The following is a 19825-nucleotide window of genomic DNA, read 5'->3' as shown; positions in this document are numbered from 1 at the left end:
TATTTTTTTTTTCTTTGCATGAGCAACACCTGTAAATGAAATGTCAAAATTCAAAGTCTTTGATATTTTTTGTGCATTAATTTTCATGTATGTAAAACTTGCATGACTTAAGACTTATAACAGCACTTATTATTGCTCTTTTGTTGGTTTTGATTGCGTCTATTGTCCTCATTTGTACGTCACTTTGGATAAAAGCATCTACTAAAAGTGCCTTAATGTAATATTAGGATTTTTTTTTTTGTTCGCTCCGAGTATTTACTAATTATAACATTGAATTGAACATTGTATTAAAAAGAACTCAGCTCTGTACTGTAAAAATTATATTGTTTGTTTTGCAATGATTTACAGATATTTTACGACTTGGTTTTAGATGCGGTTTTGCATTTATGAACTGTACTATTTTTTAATTAGCATACATTTAAAGCAGTAAAATGTGTAGGTAATTGTTTTCAAACGCACACAGAGACTAAAAAAAAATCAAATAATTTAAATACTATAGCATTTTAAAGCATAATTTTTATACATATAATTGATTATTGTATTTGTTGAACTTTTGTCTTATATTGCATTGCAGTAATGGGAATTGTGGGTGAGGCAATAATGTCAGTAGCTTTGTAATTTTGATAATTTGGCAGAAACTATTGTTCCCATGCTAATTCCTATCGGAGTACCGACAAAATATATTACTGAGTTGGACTGCAGATCCTGAATGGTTTTCAACATATCTCTGATTGTTGATTCAGCAGGGACAAACAGCGAAACTGAGCTCGGATCAGCATATTGGCTCTAATATACTGGTTAAATATGAGCTCAGCAGGTCCCAGAGCAAAGCTTTGATTAAATCAGTGTCCACGGAGAGGCTGCGTTTTCACACAAATCTGATTTACTCCCTCCAACTCGCCTTTTTCCGCATCGCCGGGGCAAGAAAACCACCAAGATTTTGAGAAGATTATCTCAAACCTCATTCCTAAACAAAGCTCCGCTTGAAAAGTTCAATAGAGGAGAGCGCGAAGCCGTCCAAGACATATGAGAAAAATGACGGCCGTGGATCCAACTCCATCTAAACTCAATATAGACTCTTATTTTAGAGAAACTGCTAAAAATGATGAACAACAACGTGTTCCTCGACACGCCGTTCTGTCACGTGACGCAACGTACCAAATTCATCATAATTCTCCAGCGGAGCGGAATGTGACATTTACATTTATTTTCAAATAGAGTAATATATATTTTTTCTTTTTAGTCTGCAATCCTGCCGTTACTGTCTGTTGTTACATATCAAAACTAGTTTTTAGACTTCAGAATTGACAAATGGTTAAAAATTGCCGTGTTACACAATTTAAGAGTACTTAAGGTCAGGAACCGCAAAAACACGATCTCGACCTGACAGAAGAGAAAGAACAGAAATTTCCACTCTGCCTTCCATTAAGAAGAACATAAGAAACCGTTAATTTTCAATGGAGCTGTCAGTCAAAATCTGTCTGCAGAGGGTATTATGAACATAATCAGAGCTGAGTAAGTTGTCCCAAGTTACCACACTCACATACAGTGACTTTACAGACACATACATCATTCCCGTTTCATTCAAGGGACCTTGACAGCTCAATGTTGTACTGAATGAATTATCCCTATCTCCATTCATCCACAAGGAAGAAAGGAAAGGTGAGCGGGAGAAAGTAGAAAGGAAGGAAATGAGAAAAAGAAAAGGAAGGGAAGCATGGAAATGAAACCCAGGAGAAGCTAAAACTGACATGAAATGCGAATGAGCATTTCTTTCTCTCTTAAAGAGCCTATGAAATAAGTGCGGTTTACTTTTTTTGACCATTTGAGATGATCACAAATAGGAAGTTGGAAGGAGAATCTTAAAGCACTTTTTACATAACCATAAACTTTGTGCGAGAAACAACCGAACTACTTGTTAATCAGTAGTGGTATTAGTGTGAGGGACGGTTCTCCGTCAAGAGAGAATTTATTTGGGTCAAATGTTGTTGATCTTTTCGGTTTGTTTTTATGGGAAAATAAAATTTCTGGCCCTTGATTTAATAATAGTTTAAAAGTAATAAATATTCCTAATCTTGTGTGCAACTGACCAGTGAATGTTATTGTAAAGCAAACTAAAAAGTCGGAATGTTTTCGTAACAAAATATACAAACATTGACTACCTATGAAAAAACGAACCTGCTAATTTAAAATGCACAATTAAAAATAGTCGTTTTTATAATAAACTTTACTCGTTTTACTAGGCGCAGTTCACCAGTGGTATGACAACGAAAAAATCAGACTGTTTTTCGTAATTAAGTAAACCAACTTTCTTTGATTCAAATATATAGCTGTGTTGCAGATGAAGATTTGTTTGCTACTTTCCACAATCCAATCAAATCCTAGTGGCCAACAGTTAGCATTCTCCAAGTACTATGGACCTCTTTAAATCCCCAAATTTTCTTAACTTTCTCAAGTTAGCTAATAAGCAGGCAGGCAGCACTTGCCCTACATGTGGAGTCATTTATAAGTTTGTAAGATGAGGAAAATTACATTTTGAGGTTAGAAGCAGATGCCAACAGAAGATAGTATGTCAAAACACCTGGTTTATTACGTAAACAACACTGACATTCTTCATGAACCAGATTGGGCTCTCACAGCCGGGGAACAAGTTGGATTTTGATGTCCGTGTTGATTTGATAAGATCACTTATATCTGAACTGCTGGATGTTAGATACACAAAACTCAAGACCACCATCTGGTGGTCAGGAGAGGAAGTACAGTCCTACGACTACTGCTGAATGGGTTTTTCAAAATGGAAAACTACCCTACTATTATTCATGTAGTGTGTGTTCTCGCTATGTATGAAAAAAAAAATCCTATGCAGTTATCAAAATGTGCAGTATGCAAAAAAAAAAAAAAAAAACTGAAGTAGCCTACTGATCGCTTCCCTCAGCAAAAGCTAGTATGCTTATATTGCAGTTTAAACATGTCAGTTTTGAGCCCCGTCTGTGGTTTGGGGCAAAGATAGCCGGCAGGATATGACATCATGATTTAACCTGCTGTTTTACTGGGACTGCAATCTTCCAGCAGATATGCTGATCCTCACAACACTGGTTCATAGGGAGCTGTGCAAGCATATGGCTTGTGTACAGGAACAAAACCTGCAGATTTTTTGAGTGAGTGAACAAGGTGATTTTTCTTTTACTTCTCAAGAAAATCGAGACATCTAAACATTTATTAAACTTCAGTAGTTTTGATACCAGGTTTACTTTCAATTTAGTTTGAATTACTTAAAAGAATATGTAATATTAGCCTAGAATATTGGCCTAATCAGACTATCACTAACTGACTAAGAATGCATAATAAAATAGTTATAAATATGCATATTTTAATATATTTAGAACAATTAAGACATTTTTGATAAGCAATTTAGTTTGAGTTATTAAATTTAAAATGAGCTTTAACAGATGAACATCAATTTACAATAAAAAGGTATTAATTGAAACTTTACAACCATTTAAACAGTAATAAGACAACGCATTTTGTTGAGCAATTTTCTTGGATGTTTATTAGACAATCCAAAACATCATCCATACAGACTCAGATCTAATTCTATAATAAAGAACTGTGGCATTCCAAATAAAATAAAATAAAGACGGAAACCTAAAAATTTAATACAGTTCCAACGGTGGGCAAACATTGAGGCACAAACCTTTGGTATCTGGTGAAAGGAGGTTACAACAGCACAACAGGAGTCTAGGCCACATCTAGAGTGAGTTTCTCCTTGTAATCCACATCCAAAACCTTCAAAATGCTCTTAAAGCGGTTTTAAGAGCACCGAACAGAGAAAAGAATGTTGACTGCTGGTTTGTTTGAATGGCAGCCCACTTATTAACCAGTCAGAATCAGCAGCCAGTGCGGGGAGAAGACGGGAACAGAAATTAAATCTTAAATACTGAGATCATAGGAAATGGGACAGACAGGCACAACCTGCTAAAATCTCTATCGGACAGTTTTAAGGCTCGACGTACACCACGGTGAACAGAACAGATCAGCTGAGAATTCTGGGATGCGATCTTGACCATTCAAGCTTTGCGCACTAAACAGAAAAAAATACCTACTTTCTTCTTGCTGAAAAGCCATTTTGCTTTCCACTATTGTTAAGTCTCAAAAAAATAAAAGTACAAGCATAAGGTCTTCAAAATCCTAAAACACAACGTTAACTACGCAAAGGACCCTGGGCATGATGTCGTCATCGGTTCAGCTTTCTAACAGAGGGTAACAACATATTACAGGCAACGTTACAGTACATTAAGATTTACGATATATGGAAAGCAATATAATGGATTCTGTGTACAGGCATTTTTGCGAAATTTCAGCTATAATTTTGCGAAGTTACATTTTGGCTGACATTTTTCACCTTTAGGAAACTCCAAACCTGAGCATTCGTGAAATATAATTAGATATAGATATATTGATACAAATAACAGTGAACAGATATCTGCACCTTCCTTTTGTAAACAGTCACACATTTCTATTTTCATCCCTTTGATAAACGAAAAACTAAAAAAAAAACTGTGAATCAAGCATTAAGAACATACAAATATTCACTTTATCACATTGCGTTTTTCCAACTAAAACTGGTTAAAATTGCCGGAGGCATTTCGCAGTCTCTATAGCAAGCTCTACGACTCTGAGGTTTTAAAATCGTAAATTTGCACATGTAGTTTACACGTTTACACTAAAACGCTGTTACAACCTTCACTTTGTAGTTTTTTTTTTTGATTCAGTGATAAAACATGATTAAATCAAAAAGACTATGACATATAACGGATGAGTGATTCTTGCATAAAATTAGCTCAAGAACGAAAATCGTACGTTTTATGTAAAAACGTCTGTTTTTCCGCTAGTTTAGAAGTTGTGTGCATTTAATAGGGAATCAAGCATATTAAAAGTGTCTTCATAATCCATGTGTGGACCGTTATTTATTAAAGCAGCATTGGGCTCAGAACTCTGCCCCTCCCCCAGCCTCCTGTCAATCTTCGTTAACTGGGCGTGGCCTATAGGTTGATTGACAGATACTGAGGCAGAGGAGGAGTGGCTCTTGGAAGATCGGTGAGATTTGGATGAATGGTGGTGATTGTGGTGGCTACCGTGTGAGTGTGACGACTCGTGTCTCGCCATTTTGTGCGACGAATGTTCGCGATGTTTCTCGCGGCTCGAGCGAGGACTGTGACGGCTCTTACCACTACTACTTTCAGACGAAACCTTGATCTTCATTTTCAGCTCTTCTTGACTAGCAGACCCGTTTTCCAATGAGGAAGGGTGGCGCCGTTTTAGTGACCCACTCTTTAATGATCGCTCCGGTACCTGCTGTTGGGAATACTTCACCCTGATTGACGTAGACGGTTCGGACGATAAATGTCCGTGTTTTCGAAGCTGGTCACTTTCCCCCTCTTCGTGTCTGCGTCTTTGCTCTAATTCACCTGCGTGTTTTTCACGGTATTTCTCTAGAGTGAGTTTCTGAGGGGCGAGAGTTGCCGTGGCGTGTCCGTGTTTGCTTGCCTGCGCCCCCTGGAGTGCGAGAAATGCATCTGCGCTCTGGGAAATTGGTGCAGGAAAACTGAAAGCAGAACTCTGCAGGTTCGACAGGCCATTGAGTGACAGCGATGCACCATCCAATGGGAAAGAGGTTGATGGTTCTGAATACATGCCCACTTTGAAGTCACACATGCTCCCCATCAATGAAGTGTCCTGGCTCAGAGTTGACTGGAAGGAACCGTCTAAAGATTGGTTGTCGAGTTTTGGTTTCTTGGCAGCTTGACTGGCCTAAAATGAAAACAAAAATAAACATTAAAATTAGTCCACTACTTGACTGCTTCCTATTAAAATGTTTATCACAAAGATCTATAATGATATTTAAATTGGTGTAATTTTTTTCCATACAAACAAAAGTATTTATACATACCCGCCAGTTTCTGATTCTTTTTAATCTGTTTGGTGTTTTTTCCAAGATCTGGAGAAACTCGTGAGTCAGGTCTACAGAAACAGAGAAGATACAAAATATACAGAGTATTCATATTCAAAAATCTAAGTGCAACAATTAATTGACAAAAATTTTAGTTTAAAATGCATTCCCTCGAGAAAGATACATTTGCCTAGCAAATTATAAAAAAAAAAAAATAAATAAATAAATAAAAAAATCACTGTATTTTCCCTTTAACTATAAACAATGATAATTAAGCAATTTTTTAATTGTTATTTTTTTTTTAGATAAGTATAATATGATTAAAAAAATGTAAAAAGGTTGTGTTAGACTAACCATCAAGCAGCTGCAGAGTCACAGCTGGATCTACATATTCCCACCAATGTTTCCCATCTGAAGAGACAGGAATCTCCCAATTGGACCACTTGCAGGCCAGGTGAATACAGACACATGCCACCACTGTGGGTTTGTGCTGCAGGCAGAAGGTAGTCAGGTGCAGACTGCAAGAGAGACAACAACAGAGAAAACACAAAGAAAACAGTCCATTACAAAACAGAAGACATGAGAAACGCTTCCTAAGATCCTAACTTCATAATCCTAAATTCATTTCCATTCTTCTTAGTTCATCAGAATGATCATGATTATGTCAAAGCTGATCATCCAGTCAGGTGTGTGTGTGCAAGAGCGTTCTTTGTCTGGTCAACTGGAAAACAAAATTGTATGTAATTTATGAAACAGATTCAATCAATAAAATACAAGTCAGCTCAATTAACATTTAAAGTGTGGCATTAGTGTAAGCAACACCAATGCCGGGTTTTCTGAATCCCTATTCATTTCTCGAAATTGCTCCCTCTCAGCAAGTGGGCATTAACAGCAACTCAACTTCCTGCTGTGTTAACGACCAAACCGGCTCAAAGTCATCTTACTGGCTTGAAATGAACTTTTAGTCACTAAATCGGTGAGAACAGAAGATGAGACTTCAATGCAATCAATCGAGTTGTTTTAGGTTGGCTAATGAGACTACACCTGATTGGTTAAAGATTCAGGTTGCTAACACAAAGGATGCAGTACAGATTTCAAAAAAGGAAGCTGAAGTAATAATAGTGTGCCGGAAGAAGTAAGCAAAGGAGGTAATTAGAATACTGGAGAAAATGGTTTTAAAATGAAGTAAATATTAAATAGCGCTTAAAGGAATAGCTCATGCAGAAACTCAAATTTCCTGAAAATGTAGCCCCTCTCAGGCCATCCAAGATGTGGAGGTTTGTTTCTTCACCAAAACAGATTTGGAGAAATGTAGCATTACATCACTTTCTCACCAATGGATCCTCTGCAGTAAATGGGTGCTGTCAGTATGAGATTCCAAATAGGTGATGAAAACATAATAATCCACAAGTAATCTACACCACTAACAAAACATTTAAAAGACAAGACACCCAGATCAAATGAAAGAGTTAATGCAGGTAAGTTTCAATGTGTTTCCCACACAATTATTTATTTGTGGCACCCGCCACATTATCAAAACCCGGGGTGTTTTTCTATCACTGTATTTCTGAAGGAATTCAACTGTCTTCAGAAAATTATGGATGTCATTTCCATTTCATCTTGCCTGTAATTCCTGAGCAGCATATGTGAGTGCAGCACTTATTTAATTACAGCCGTTACTGGGGAAACTTCTCTCTGTCCCAACTCTTGCTTGCAGAGAATGAATCTGCATATATATGCTGCCACAAATAGTTCAGTTGTGAATATTATTAAATATTATAATTTGAAGGTCGGATTTAAATGAATGCTCTTATTAGAGTAGTTAATCGTTTGCTTAAGCGTGGCTAATCCTAATTTAATGAGCATTAGAATGAAGTTTCTTTTTGCAAACTGATTTTTCTTTCCACTGGAGAAAGCAATATTATGGATTATTACAGTTGGGAGCAACAGTTTAAGGTTAAAACATCTTAATGATCGATTTCTTTCTTTTAAACACAGCTTTTCACTTTCAACAGATGTTTTTATCATCTATTTGGACTCTCATTCTGACGGCACCCATTGACTGCCGAGGATTCATTAGTGAGAAAGTAATGTAATGCTACATTTCTACAAATCTGTTCAAATGAAGAAAACAAAACCGGTCTATATCTAGGATGACCTGAGGGTGAGAACATTTTCTGAAAAGTTTCATTTTGTGAGCTATTCATTTAAAAACCAACAAAACCAAATAATTGTCAAGCCACAAAACAAAATATCAATTATGTATAAAATAAATAAATTGGATAAAAAAAAAATTGACCAAAAAGAAACATGAAAAAGAAAGCAATCTCTGGTACTTACCATGACAATCTCTAACTTTACACCTTTGAACTCTGAGCTGATATTCAGGCTACCAATTGAGTTATTGACCTATGCACTCTCAATCAAGATAACTCTATTAGCACCTCTACACTCCAGGCTGTGTATTCAACCTTCTGCGCCAACAGCAAGCCCTCCGTACATTACACCGCACTGCGCCGGGCCGGAGCATAACACCCTGCCCAGGCGCGAGAGGGCGTTGGACACAGGAAGGAGAACCCTGCCTAATAGGAAGTCATAGGGTGCCATGGCAGTGCAACAAATAGGGGTCAGGGTAACAACCTGTTGGTAGCCATGAAATAGGAGGTCTGGGCCAAGTCCTTGCTCGCTGAGGGGAGAAAGGAGAGAGACAATGGTGGATTAAAGTGCAATTCATTTTGACAATTTTTTTTCCATTAAAAAGGTATCAGGTTACCCCCCCCCCCCCCCCCTCTCAAAAAAAAAATCGGAAGTGCAATATTTTAATAAATAACCATTTAGGCCCTGATCACACAGAACACATTTTTTGCAGGAAGAGATGCCTTTTTTTTATTGTTTTTAGTTGGCAGTTAGTGTTCTGCACGCTGTTTATGTGCCTTTCGTTTTTGCCAGAGAGCTCTGAGCGTCTAAAATTAAAAACAGTAATATTTTGAAATATTATTACAAATATAAATAACATTCCTACTCTAATATTTTAAAATGTAATTTTGTCCAAAGCTGAATTTTCAGCATCATTACTCCAGTCTCCAGTGTCACGTGATCCTTCAGAAATCATTCTAATATGCCGAATCGCTGCTTAAGAAACATTTCCGATCAATTTTGAAAATAGTTGTGGGCCCAGAAAAAGAAAAAAGAGAGTGAAAGATGAAGAAAGACTAAGAGCAAAAGTTGGAAGCATCTACCTCGCACTAGCTGGGAACATCTCACCACATCTGTGTGTGGATGATCTATAGTGATCTCAAACCCTGAAACAAAATCACTGGTTAGACAGGACTCATCTTCACGGGACTTCAGCTTTCATAAAGCACAGATTTATTAGCAGATTCTGTAACTTACCAAGCGTCTGCAGCACTATGGTCTCCAACAGCACCAGCTCTTGAGCCTGCTGGAGGTACGCCTGTGGATCAACACAATCACACCTGGTCACTACAGGTGATGACAGCCAATCAATTTCATTTTTTTGTTTATAATGTATATTATTAGATAGTTCACCCAATAAAGGTGTTCTCAGTCGAACACCACTCGACTGAGACCACACTTCTGAAGGTTTTAAATGATATTTTATTAATTGGTGACTGAGGATCATGCTGGGCTAGTACTCGACTTGAGTGCTGCTTTTGACACTGGACCATGCCATCCTGCTTGCTTGCTTGAAACACTGTATAGGCATAGGGCTGAGCGATATATATCAGATGGATGGAATTACAAGTCTACCATTTCATATTATGCTCTATCGTTTATTTCGTGGTGCCGCAAAATACATTACAACAATACTTTTTCATTATTTGAATGACGGCAGTCTTACATGCATTACTCGGGGATGCAGACAGAAGCGTGAATAACAGCAAGCACACGTTCACGTCACGTTGCATTGCGCGTGGTCATGAAAACTTAATGTTTGCATCCATTTTTAAGCACTGCAGTTTAAAACAACTGATTTTAGGCCATTGAAACACAAACAACAGAGCTATATGCGTGCGCTGTCTCTTGTTTCTGTGTAAGAGATTTTGATCATATCGCCCACCCCAATATAGGCATAAAAGGAAATGCTCTTGAATGGTTTAACTCTTATCTTTCAAATCGAAGTTTCAGAGTTAACATTGGTGAACCCTCTTCAGAGGTAGCTTCTTTGTCGTGTGGTGTTCCCCAGGGCTCCATTCTAGCTCCTATTCATTGTTCATTCACTATATATGTTCCCTTTGGGTTCTATTTTTAGGAAGCATGGTCTGTCATTTACATTTACATTGTCAGATACTCAAAATCTGTCTGCCCTTAAAACAGAGTTCAAATGGTTTTGAAGCACTTATATCTTGTCTGTCTGATGTGAAAGCCTGGTTGTCTTAAAATTTTAATGAGGGTAAAACTGAAATAATAGTGTTTGGTCCATAGGATTCTCTTAGTGCACCTAAAGTAACCTCATCTGTGAAGCCTAGGGTAAAAAATCTGGGTGTTATCTTTGATGGTCTAAAATTTGACAGATAAATTCAGTGGTTAAATCCGGTTTCTCTCAGAATGGGTTTAACTTTCGCTAGTAGTCGAAGCTATATAGTAGAACTTTCGAAAAAGTAATTCATGCTTTTATTACATCTAGATTGGACTACTGCAATTCGCTGTATGTAGGGATTAGTCAGTCAGCACTGTCTCGCTTGCAGATAGCTGCTAGGCTTTTAACGTGCTCTAAGGAACAGGAGCATTTTACACTGGTTTTATGGTCTCTACATTGGCTACCCTTGTGCTATCGAGTTAATTTAAAAATTCTTCTTTTAGTGTTTAAATCATTAAACGGTCTGGCCCCTACCTTACCTTTCTGACTTATTGACTGAACATCGACCCTTCTTGTCTCTCTGGTCATCCAACCAGAGATTATTATGCATGCCTAAATCGAGGCTGAAATGCAAGGGAGACCGCATTCTCGGTAGCTGCCCCCTAGATTGTGGAATACCCTGCCCCTCTGTATTAGATCTGCACCTTCACTATCGGTTTCTAAATCTATGATGAAAACTTACCTAAACTTTTTGGTTCACCGTTTTGTAACTGAGAAATTTCTACCATATTGTTTTATTGTATTATTTTGTATTGTTGTTGTTCAGCACATTGGTCAACCAATGGTTGTGTTTAATAGTGCTATATAAATAAAACTGACATTGACAAAAGGTCTTGGTTTGGAACGACACAAGTGTGAGTAATTAATGACAATTTTCATTTTTGGGTAAACTATCCCATGAAACATTGAGGGAAGTTTAGTTTTCTTTTTTTTTTACTTTCATTATTAATTCTACTAACCTCTTTGTGCGTGATGAGGCAAAAAAGTATTTCCATAAGCTGTCAATGTACTAAAAGTATTAATAAATAAACATTTTTAAATTAAAATTGTTTATTTTTTTGTAGGTATTATTTTAGCTTTGCATTTTTAATAAATCATGTTTTTAACATTTAATCATGTTTTACACATTTCAAAAGTCTATTTCTTAAATACAATAAACAATCAAAAAGAACCCTGTTAACATTCATTATAAATGCTCCTACACTTAGACTGCTTGAATTCTCACAAAAACAGAGGAATATTTTTATATTTATAATCCATCAATCTAGTGATGCTCAACTTCATTCTTAAATATAACTGCCCAACTCCATCCACACACACACACATACATACACCATGTTCCAAATTATTATGCAAGTGACACATCAATAGGATTTAGGAACAATAAAGAGTCTGATTTTTGTTTGTGTTATTTTTCTCATCATTTCAGGTAACTAGTATCAATCTCAGACTGGTTTGGTCATTAGTTTTCCAGGTCTCCTTAGGTAAATGGAAACCCTACTTAAAGAGGTTATTCCACATTATTAAGCAAGTCACAGTTCACAGTAAAAAACTCCTCCTCCACTATAGTCCTCCACATCAGCTGCATTTTCAAAAAAATGGCAATTTGATAATACCTAGAATATCAAAATCAAGGCAGGAAAAGGCAGATCCTTTTCCTATTTAGCTCCCAAACTCTGGAATAATCTGCCTAACATCCTTGAAGGTGCATTCAGATAGTATTATAGTGTTATTTTATGTCACAAAACATACAGCACAAAGTCTGACAGTTGGGGTAAATTCTGTAAACACTTATTTTAAATATATATATATTTTGTTCTTGCAGGTTCATTTCGAGACTCAACCCTGGTGGCACCAAATGCCATTCAGAGTCACAGATCAGATGAAATTCAGGAGAGAGGATGCAAGGAAAAAGCATCAGCCTGAATCCTCTCGTGGTGTTTCTTATCAGAGAGCTTGTCAGCTTTGCCAAAATTAATGATTTTCTTTTATTTCTGGATTTTTACTGCATTATATATTTCTGTAAACCTGTTTTGCCATGCTACAGATACAAAGTCCCCAGGGGACTGAGGTGATGCTCTTTTTTCCAGCTAGTACATTAAGTATTTTTAAAAAGAAATTGTTCAACAATTAAAAATAATATTATAAAAGACAAATGCTAATGAGTTATTGTGTTGTACCACAATAGGATTGTTTTATACAGATATAAAATGAAAAATAAATTGAACACTACTTAAACTGACAATACAGGAATACTTTAAATAAAAATAAAGGAATAATACATCCAGCTACTGTAAAATTTACAGCAATCTCTTTACAGTGTAGTTAAGGTGCTTATCAATTGGCACCCGAACGAGCAGGAAGAAAAAAAATTATAATAATAACATTCCCGATACCAATAAATGTACATTTTCTTTCTTTTCCTGAAATCACTCACTGTAACACTGCACATTTGTTAATTTAAATATATTAACAAATATATTTTATCATCTTGTATATGACACACTCATAATAATATATTTAATGAACGAGTTAATCTTTTATAAAGTCTCTTTGTGAGGTGAAGCAGGGATGGGCAAACTCTGTACTGGAGGGCCACTGTGCAGCTCAGCTTTAACCCTAATAAAACACACCTCTAGCTAGTTCATTTAGGATTACTAGAAGGTTTTATGAGGGTTGGAGCTAAACTCATTTAATATTTAAACTATAAACAAATGTACAGTATAGCGGTGAGGGATGTCAGAAAAAGAAATAAACTGTCCTTTTATTGGTTGCCGCTGTCAGCTCCAGAAGATGCATTTTTATTCCTCCCTGCTGACAGGCACCCGCCACAGCCTCTACAGATGCACAAATCACTTTTGCGCCATATTTCACACAGATATGGTGCAAAAGGAAGAGCAAAATTTGTCTTTTGCAAGCGAAAAAAGGTTTGAGACTTATCGCAGCAAATTCAAGCTGTTGTCGTTATGCACTCGTGTTTGTGCTAGAAAACCATCCAAGAAAAAAAAATGTATATATATATATATATATATATATATATGTATATATATACACACACACACATACACGTGTTAGAAAACATTCTAAAAGTGTGCAAATCTCATTGCAAGAATTCACATACTGCATTGCGATTCATGTACAAAATTTTTTGTACATTTTTTTTATGCAGATGTGTAAATGTGTTTTGCACCATATTCACTGCAGCAATAGTAGAGTCAAGAGGCATTTATTTGTCATTTGCATAGTTAACACTGGGGAAAACTGGGCATTGAAATGCTTGTAGTAGCACAACAGGCAAGCACACGATTTTCTTAATTTGTGATTCGTGGAATAAGATTTGTGCACCTGCAGTGAAGGATTCGAGAAGGTGTAACTGTTGTGTTTGTGGAAGAGGAACAAACAAAGAAAATCTCCTAGTTTGCAACTTTTGTCTGTGACTATTCTCTACAGACACAAATTCCGCCATCACAGACGCTCAGTTGTTTTGCAACAAAAAAAAATCCCTTCATACGTAAGCCCCCACACTCACATTGCTCTTGGTGTCCAGCGGCGGGTCGTGAGGGTTCAGGCAAGCATGTGCTACTTTAATAACGTGTTCAAGTTTCCGTGGTTGTTCTTCCACTTTCGCGGCCAGAAAGAGTATGGTGGGAGAAATTATCTGATTGAAGACAGAAAATGATTATTATACCTTTAAAGACAACACAAAAAATGAATAAACAACAGGGTTACGTATGGGTCTAGTCCTGCCAATTAAAAACAGAGTGAAATCCTGAAAGATCTTGAGCATTATTACTGGGTCAACAAACACATACATGATCAAATCATAACCAATTAATTAAAAAAATGCATACTCACATTTCTATGGAACTTAGTAAAGGAATTAAGCATGTAAAACCGGTGCATATAGACGATTGCGGTGTTAATCGTGAGCTGGGATCTGCAGTTTCATCAAGGAATAAAAACACTGCAAAACAAGCTATTATATGTGTAATATAATCCACAAATACCATACTCATAAATCATAATCTTCTAAACTTTAACTCAAAATCACATTAAACCAGTTTATAGTCCAAAATCACACTAATATAGGAACTGCAGTGAATAATAAACCGTAATCAAAAGACTAAAATCATAAAAAGACACATTTATAGTCAATAACACAACATCGGGTTTAGTTATTATCTTACACCAGTCACCTCTAAATCGCTCTTTAAGCCCTAAAAGGCACACAAAACCCAACTGTTATCATTTAAACCATATGAAATCAGGCAGAAACCATAATAGGATCGATTTAATCCTGATTTAATTTAAGGCACCAAACCCAACTCCTGTCATCCGAGCGCCTGTATTCACACATTTACTCACTTTATACCCTAGGATACACTTTATAACGCTTTTAACACGCCATTTATTGAAAACTTGTGCGGTTGGTGTGAATTTTTAACACAGTGAAACATCGCATTTGATCCGCCACATTTCTCGCTTGATCAAAAGCGGCAACGTGCTAACCTGCTAACGGCTAACAGCCTCACAGCGCCGCAGTTTTTGTGAAGGATACACGTTTAATCTCTGGCCCATGTCCTGGACTAGGTTGGCGGCTTGCTGTCGGTACGAGAGCTCGCGGTCGGGCTCGACTCCGCAGCGGCGGGACGGCGTGTTTTCGAGCTGTTCTCGGGTGAAGAGCCATTTGCTGGAGCCCCGCTGCACCGCCGCCATCATCCCGCCAGCTTCCGCCCGCACCGCGGTCTACATCACCGTGACATCACAGGGCGCGGCAGCGACGCGAAGCGGACGGAGGCGGCACTGCGCGCGCAGAGACACACGTGACATACCGAATCTATTGATGGGAGCCTAAAACCATTAGATAGTTGAGGATCAAACATGAAATACTAAACACTTTCATGTTGTCATCTTGAATGAAATAAGCATCACGTGAAAATTAATTTTTTTTTTACGCTAAATATGCTTACTACACTATCAATTGTGTTTGAGGCGTAAATGCAGGCAAGGGAATGTATTGTGTTTATGTTTCATGTTGTGGTTTATAATATCATTATTTTAGCTTTTCAAGTAATTTATTAGGGGTTTTATTTAAAACATGGTGCTGTTTTGTGATAGTACATTTTTATTTATTTAGAAGATTCAATATTTATTTACAATTTTATTTGTATATGATAACAATTTGAATTATATATGTATATTAGTAATATGTATAGTTTATTTATATTTATAGTTATTTAATATATATTTTTTACAAAGCCTATAACTTTTATTTCATATATATGTGTGTATAATGTTTTATATAATACAGTATAATACAGTATACAATATAATGATTAATATTATTAATAATACCATGATGGTAGTTTTATTCTCCCATTTAAATTTTTCAACATTTGTAATTTCACAAACCTCAGCAATGAACTGCAATAGTGACTATTTTACACAAGATGTCGCTAATCTCACCTCCACTTTGATTTGGAATTACATTTCATTAAAAAAACACACACACATACTTGCAAATTCGCAACTTTACTAAAGCAACATTTCCCTCTTTTCCAAATCAGCCTGAAGTATGTCCTATGAACAATGTATTATTGAACAACCCACTCAAAAAAGGGTCTATTTCTAGAATATATAATTACCTTTCACAAATAGATTGTACAACACTTGACTATATAAAGGATGCTTGGAGTGAAGAATCAGGAATAAACATCACAGACGACCAATGGATCGAAGCTCAAGAGCGGGTCCACTCCTCTTCAGTTTGTATCAGACACGGTCTGCAGCAGTTTAAAATCCTGCACCGATTGCACCTTTCCAAACAAAGACTGTCCAGGATGTTTCCAGGAGTGGACGCCTCTTGTGAACGTTGTGGCTATGCCCCTGCTTCATTGGCACATACATTTTGGAACTGTCCCCACATTACCCTCTATTGGTCTAAAATAATTGAGACTTTGTCAACAATTTTTAATGTTAGACTTCCAGCAGATCCAGTAATGTCACTATTTGGTGTTGTACCTATAGATATACATTTGAACGGCTCACAAATTAATGTATGGTGTTTTGTGATGCTGCTAGCCAGACGTCTAATTTTACTAAACTGGAAAAATAAAATTCCTCCTACTCATCAAAACTTTCTTAGATGTGTAATGCAATATTTACAATTGGAAAAAAATAACTTATAACAAGTAAATTTGGACGACCCTCCTATTGCCTGATTTGATATATTTTTACTTAATACTTCAAGTGTGTGCAGGAATTTTGCTTTGGTTGTGTGTGTTTTTTTTTGTTTGTTTTTTATTCTGTTTAAATTCATACATATACAAATTGTATATATGTAAGTGATTCGTATAAAACTGTTGGAAAATGTTAATAAAAACAACTGAAAAAAAAAACATACATCTATCTGTCTGTCTATCTATTGTGAGCCGTGTCCCGGGCACCTATCAGCGTTGCCCTGGCAACGGAGGAGATCCACCTGCACGCAATCACCGCGGGCTGATCGGTCCCAGCTGAAAGGGCTCAAACGAGGACTACAAAGGCAGTACCCGAGAGGACACGGGTGAGAAAGCTCTCCAGAAGAAAGCCAGCTAATATTGTGTCTCTTATATCTCCAGGAAGCGATTGACCGATCAGCCCGCCACCTGAGCACCGGACACCGATTCCCCGTGCACTCAGCTGGCCGGCAAACGCAGCACCGAGGACGAGCACCGGACACTACTGGCACACTCACGTTCACTTCCACTAATAAACACACCCTCCGGGGTTTTAAACATTCATCACAGCCTGCCGTGTGATTCTTCAGCCCGCGACACTGGTGGAGAATGTGGGCAAACTGCTGAAGAATCACCGGCATCACCACTCCAGAGACTCACCTGTTTGTTTGTTTTTCTTCCCCCTTCTCTGTGTGTCGTCAGGCGGTGACTCCTCCCCCAGCCATGGAACAAGTCATTAAACACCTGACGGAGATCAGTATTCGACAGCAGCAAATTGTGGAACATATGGCCACTCGGCAGAGAGAGACGGAGCGTGAAGTCGCCGCTCTCCGCTTCGCGGCTGCCCAGCGGGTGCCGCTGCCGGATCCTCGCGCTCAAGCCACCCAGCTCCTGCCGAAGATGACTGTCCACGACGACGCGGCACATTATCTCGGCATGTTCGAGTCCATAGCCACTCGGGAGGATTGGCCTCGCGAGAGCTGGGCACGGATACTGGCCCCGCTGCTGACAGGGGAACCCCAGCAGGCATATTTCTCCATGTCAGCGAGCCAAAGAGAATCGTACGACGAACTACGGAAGGAAATCCTGGCCCGTGTGGGGCTGTCTCCCATCGCTGCGGCCCAATTATTCTGGACATGGGAGTATAACAGCCGGGTGCCAGCCCGTGCCCAAGCCGCCGAACTCAAACGCCTCGCCCATCACTGGTTGCTCACCGGGGACCCCAGCGCTGCCCAAGTGGCCGCATGCGTCGTCGTGGACCGGTATCTGCATGCCCTGCCACGCCCCCTTCGACAGGCAGCCAGAATGAGGAACCCGGGGACCGTAGGAGATCTCGTCGAGGCAGTCGAGCTAGCGGAGGCGACGTTGCGACGAGAGGCTGGGGAGCGAGCACCGCCGTTTCCCCGGAGGGTGTACCAGGAGCGACGCACGCCAGAGGGCACCCAGCGCACAGTCAGCAGGTTGGCGGTTCCCGGCGTACAGGATGAGCCCATACCAACGGAGCCACCGCCCTCACCCACTCGCCCCTGGCTGGCAGGCTGCGCAGTTCATCTGGAACCACCGCGAGGGGTACCCCGGACCGAGGTTTTCATCATCGGCCGACCGTTTACAGCCTTGCTCGACTCCGGGAGCGCCGTAAGCCTGGTCCAGTCCTCCATACTTCCCCCACGGGCGGGATCCAAAGCTCGCATATCCATCACCTGCGTCCACGGTGACACCCAGAGTGTACCTACCCGAGTAGTGACCATCTCCACCAAGACCGGCACCGGGCCCCTGGAAGTGGGCATGCTCAAGGACCTACCGGTACCCGTGCTGCTGGGGAGAGACTGGCCAGGCTTGGAGCAACTACTCACACCAGCTACCCAGCCTGCCAGCCCTACCGGGAACCGCCCGAAGAAGAAGGACCTCCGCCGAGCTCCCCGACGGAACCCTGTCCTCCTGGCCTCAGACAGCGCCCGAGATGGTGAGTCCCCCCCCCCCCCCCCCAAAGTTCTAACCTCTTTTACGATGTCTTCCAGCAGGTTAGGGGTGGGGGAAAATTTGTGGAGGAGCAGCTCAGGGATGATCGCCTAAAACACTGTTGGAAGCAAGTACGGGTGCTTGAGGGAAAGGAGGTCCTTCCACCACCGCACCCGACCCCACACTTTGTGGTCCAGAATGGCCTGCTGTACTGTGTCGCACAGCGGAGAGGGGAGGAGGTGAAACTGCTGGTGGTCCCCCGCACAAGGACCCAGATGGTAATTGAGCTCGCCCATTCCTATCCGATGGCTGGCCACCTGGGGGCGCAGAATACTACCCAACGGATCCGAGACCGATTCCACTGGCCTGGCCTGGAGGCGAAGGTCAAACGATTCTGTCATGCCTGTCCGGACTGCCAACGGACGTCGCCTCATATTCCTCCCCCAGCTCCGATCATTCCGCTGCCCATCATCGAGGTGCCCTTTGAGCGAATAGGGATGGATCTAGTAGGGCCGCTGCCAAAGTCCGCCCGGGGGCACGAACACATACTGGTCATCGTGGACTATGCGACCCGGTACCCCGAAGCCCTTCCACTGCGCAAGGCTTCCTAAAAGGCCATCGCCCAGGAGCTCTTCCTGCTGTGTAGCCGGGTCGGCATTCCCCGGGAGATATTGACCGACCAGGGCACCCCCTTCATGTCCCGGACGATGGCTGACCTCTGCCACCTCCTCAAGGTCAAACAGCTCCGGACCACCGTCTACCACCCTCAGACCGATGGGCTGGTCGAGCGGTTCAATCAGACGTTGAAGCAGATGCTCCGTCGCGTGGCTGTGGACGACCAACGGGACTGGGACCAAATGCTGCCGTACGTCCTCTTCGGCATCCAGGAAGTCCCCCAGGCCTCCACAGGATTCACGCCTTTCGAACTGCTGTTCGGGCGGCAGCCCCGTGGCCTGCTCGATGTCGCCAAGGAGGCCTGGGAGCAGCAGCCGACCGCCCATCGGACCACGATCGAGCACGTGAGGGAAATGAGGGAAAGGATCGACCGCGTCATGCCCCTCGTCCGGGAACACCTGACAGCAGCCCAGGAAGCCCAACGTAGACGGTACGACCGGGCGGCCTAACCACGGGAGTTCCAGCCAGGTGACTACGTGTTGGTTCTCGTCCCCACGGCAGCTTGTAAATTCCTCGCGAAATGGCAAGGCCCATATATCGTCACGGGGAAAGTGGGGCCCGTGACTTACAGAGTACGCCAGCCTGGACGAAGGAAGGAAAGTCAACTGTACCACATTAATCTCCTGAAGCGCTGGGAGGGAA

The 19825-nt window shown here is 40.3% G+C and overlaps 1 protein-coding gene across 2 annotated transcripts; it reads right to left on the bottom strand.

Moving 5' to 3' along the window:
* Positions 1 to 3522: 3522 nt before the first annotated feature.
* Positions 3523 to 15098, bottom strand: LOC132159701 (cyclin-T2-like). Of its 2 annotated transcripts, XM_059569277.1 has the most exons (9): positions 14890 to 15097; positions 14187 to 14268; positions 13861 to 13989; positions 9344 to 9404; positions 9190 to 9252; positions 8591 to 8636; positions 6305 to 6468; positions 5951 to 6021; positions 3523 to 5811 (listed from the first exon to the last, which is right to left on the bottom strand). In XM_059569277.1, exons 1-9 carry the CDS (start codon positions 15048 to 15050, stop codon positions 4894 to 4896), a joined length of 1695 nt encoding a protein of 564 aa, XP_059425260.1. In that variant the 5' UTR covers positions 15051 to 15097; the 3' UTR covers positions 3523 to 4893. The 2 variants fall into 2 exon arrangements, 1 of the variants encoding a protein (XP_059425260.1); XR_009437897.1 differs by lacking the exons at positions 3523 to 5811; positions 5951 to 6021 and having other exon boundaries at positions 6335 to 6468; positions 8291 to 8636; positions 14890 to 15098.
* Positions 15099 to 19825: the final 4727 nt, after the last annotated feature.

Source organism: Carassius carassius, chromosome 16 (assembly GCF_963082965.1).
Source record: "Carassius carassius chromosome 16, fCarCar2.1, whole genome shotgun sequence".
Taxonomy (NCBI): Eukaryota; Metazoa; Chordata; class Actinopteri; order Cypriniformes; family Cyprinidae; genus Carassius; species Carassius carassius.
This window is presented reverse-complemented; position numbering and strand designations above follow the sequence as displayed.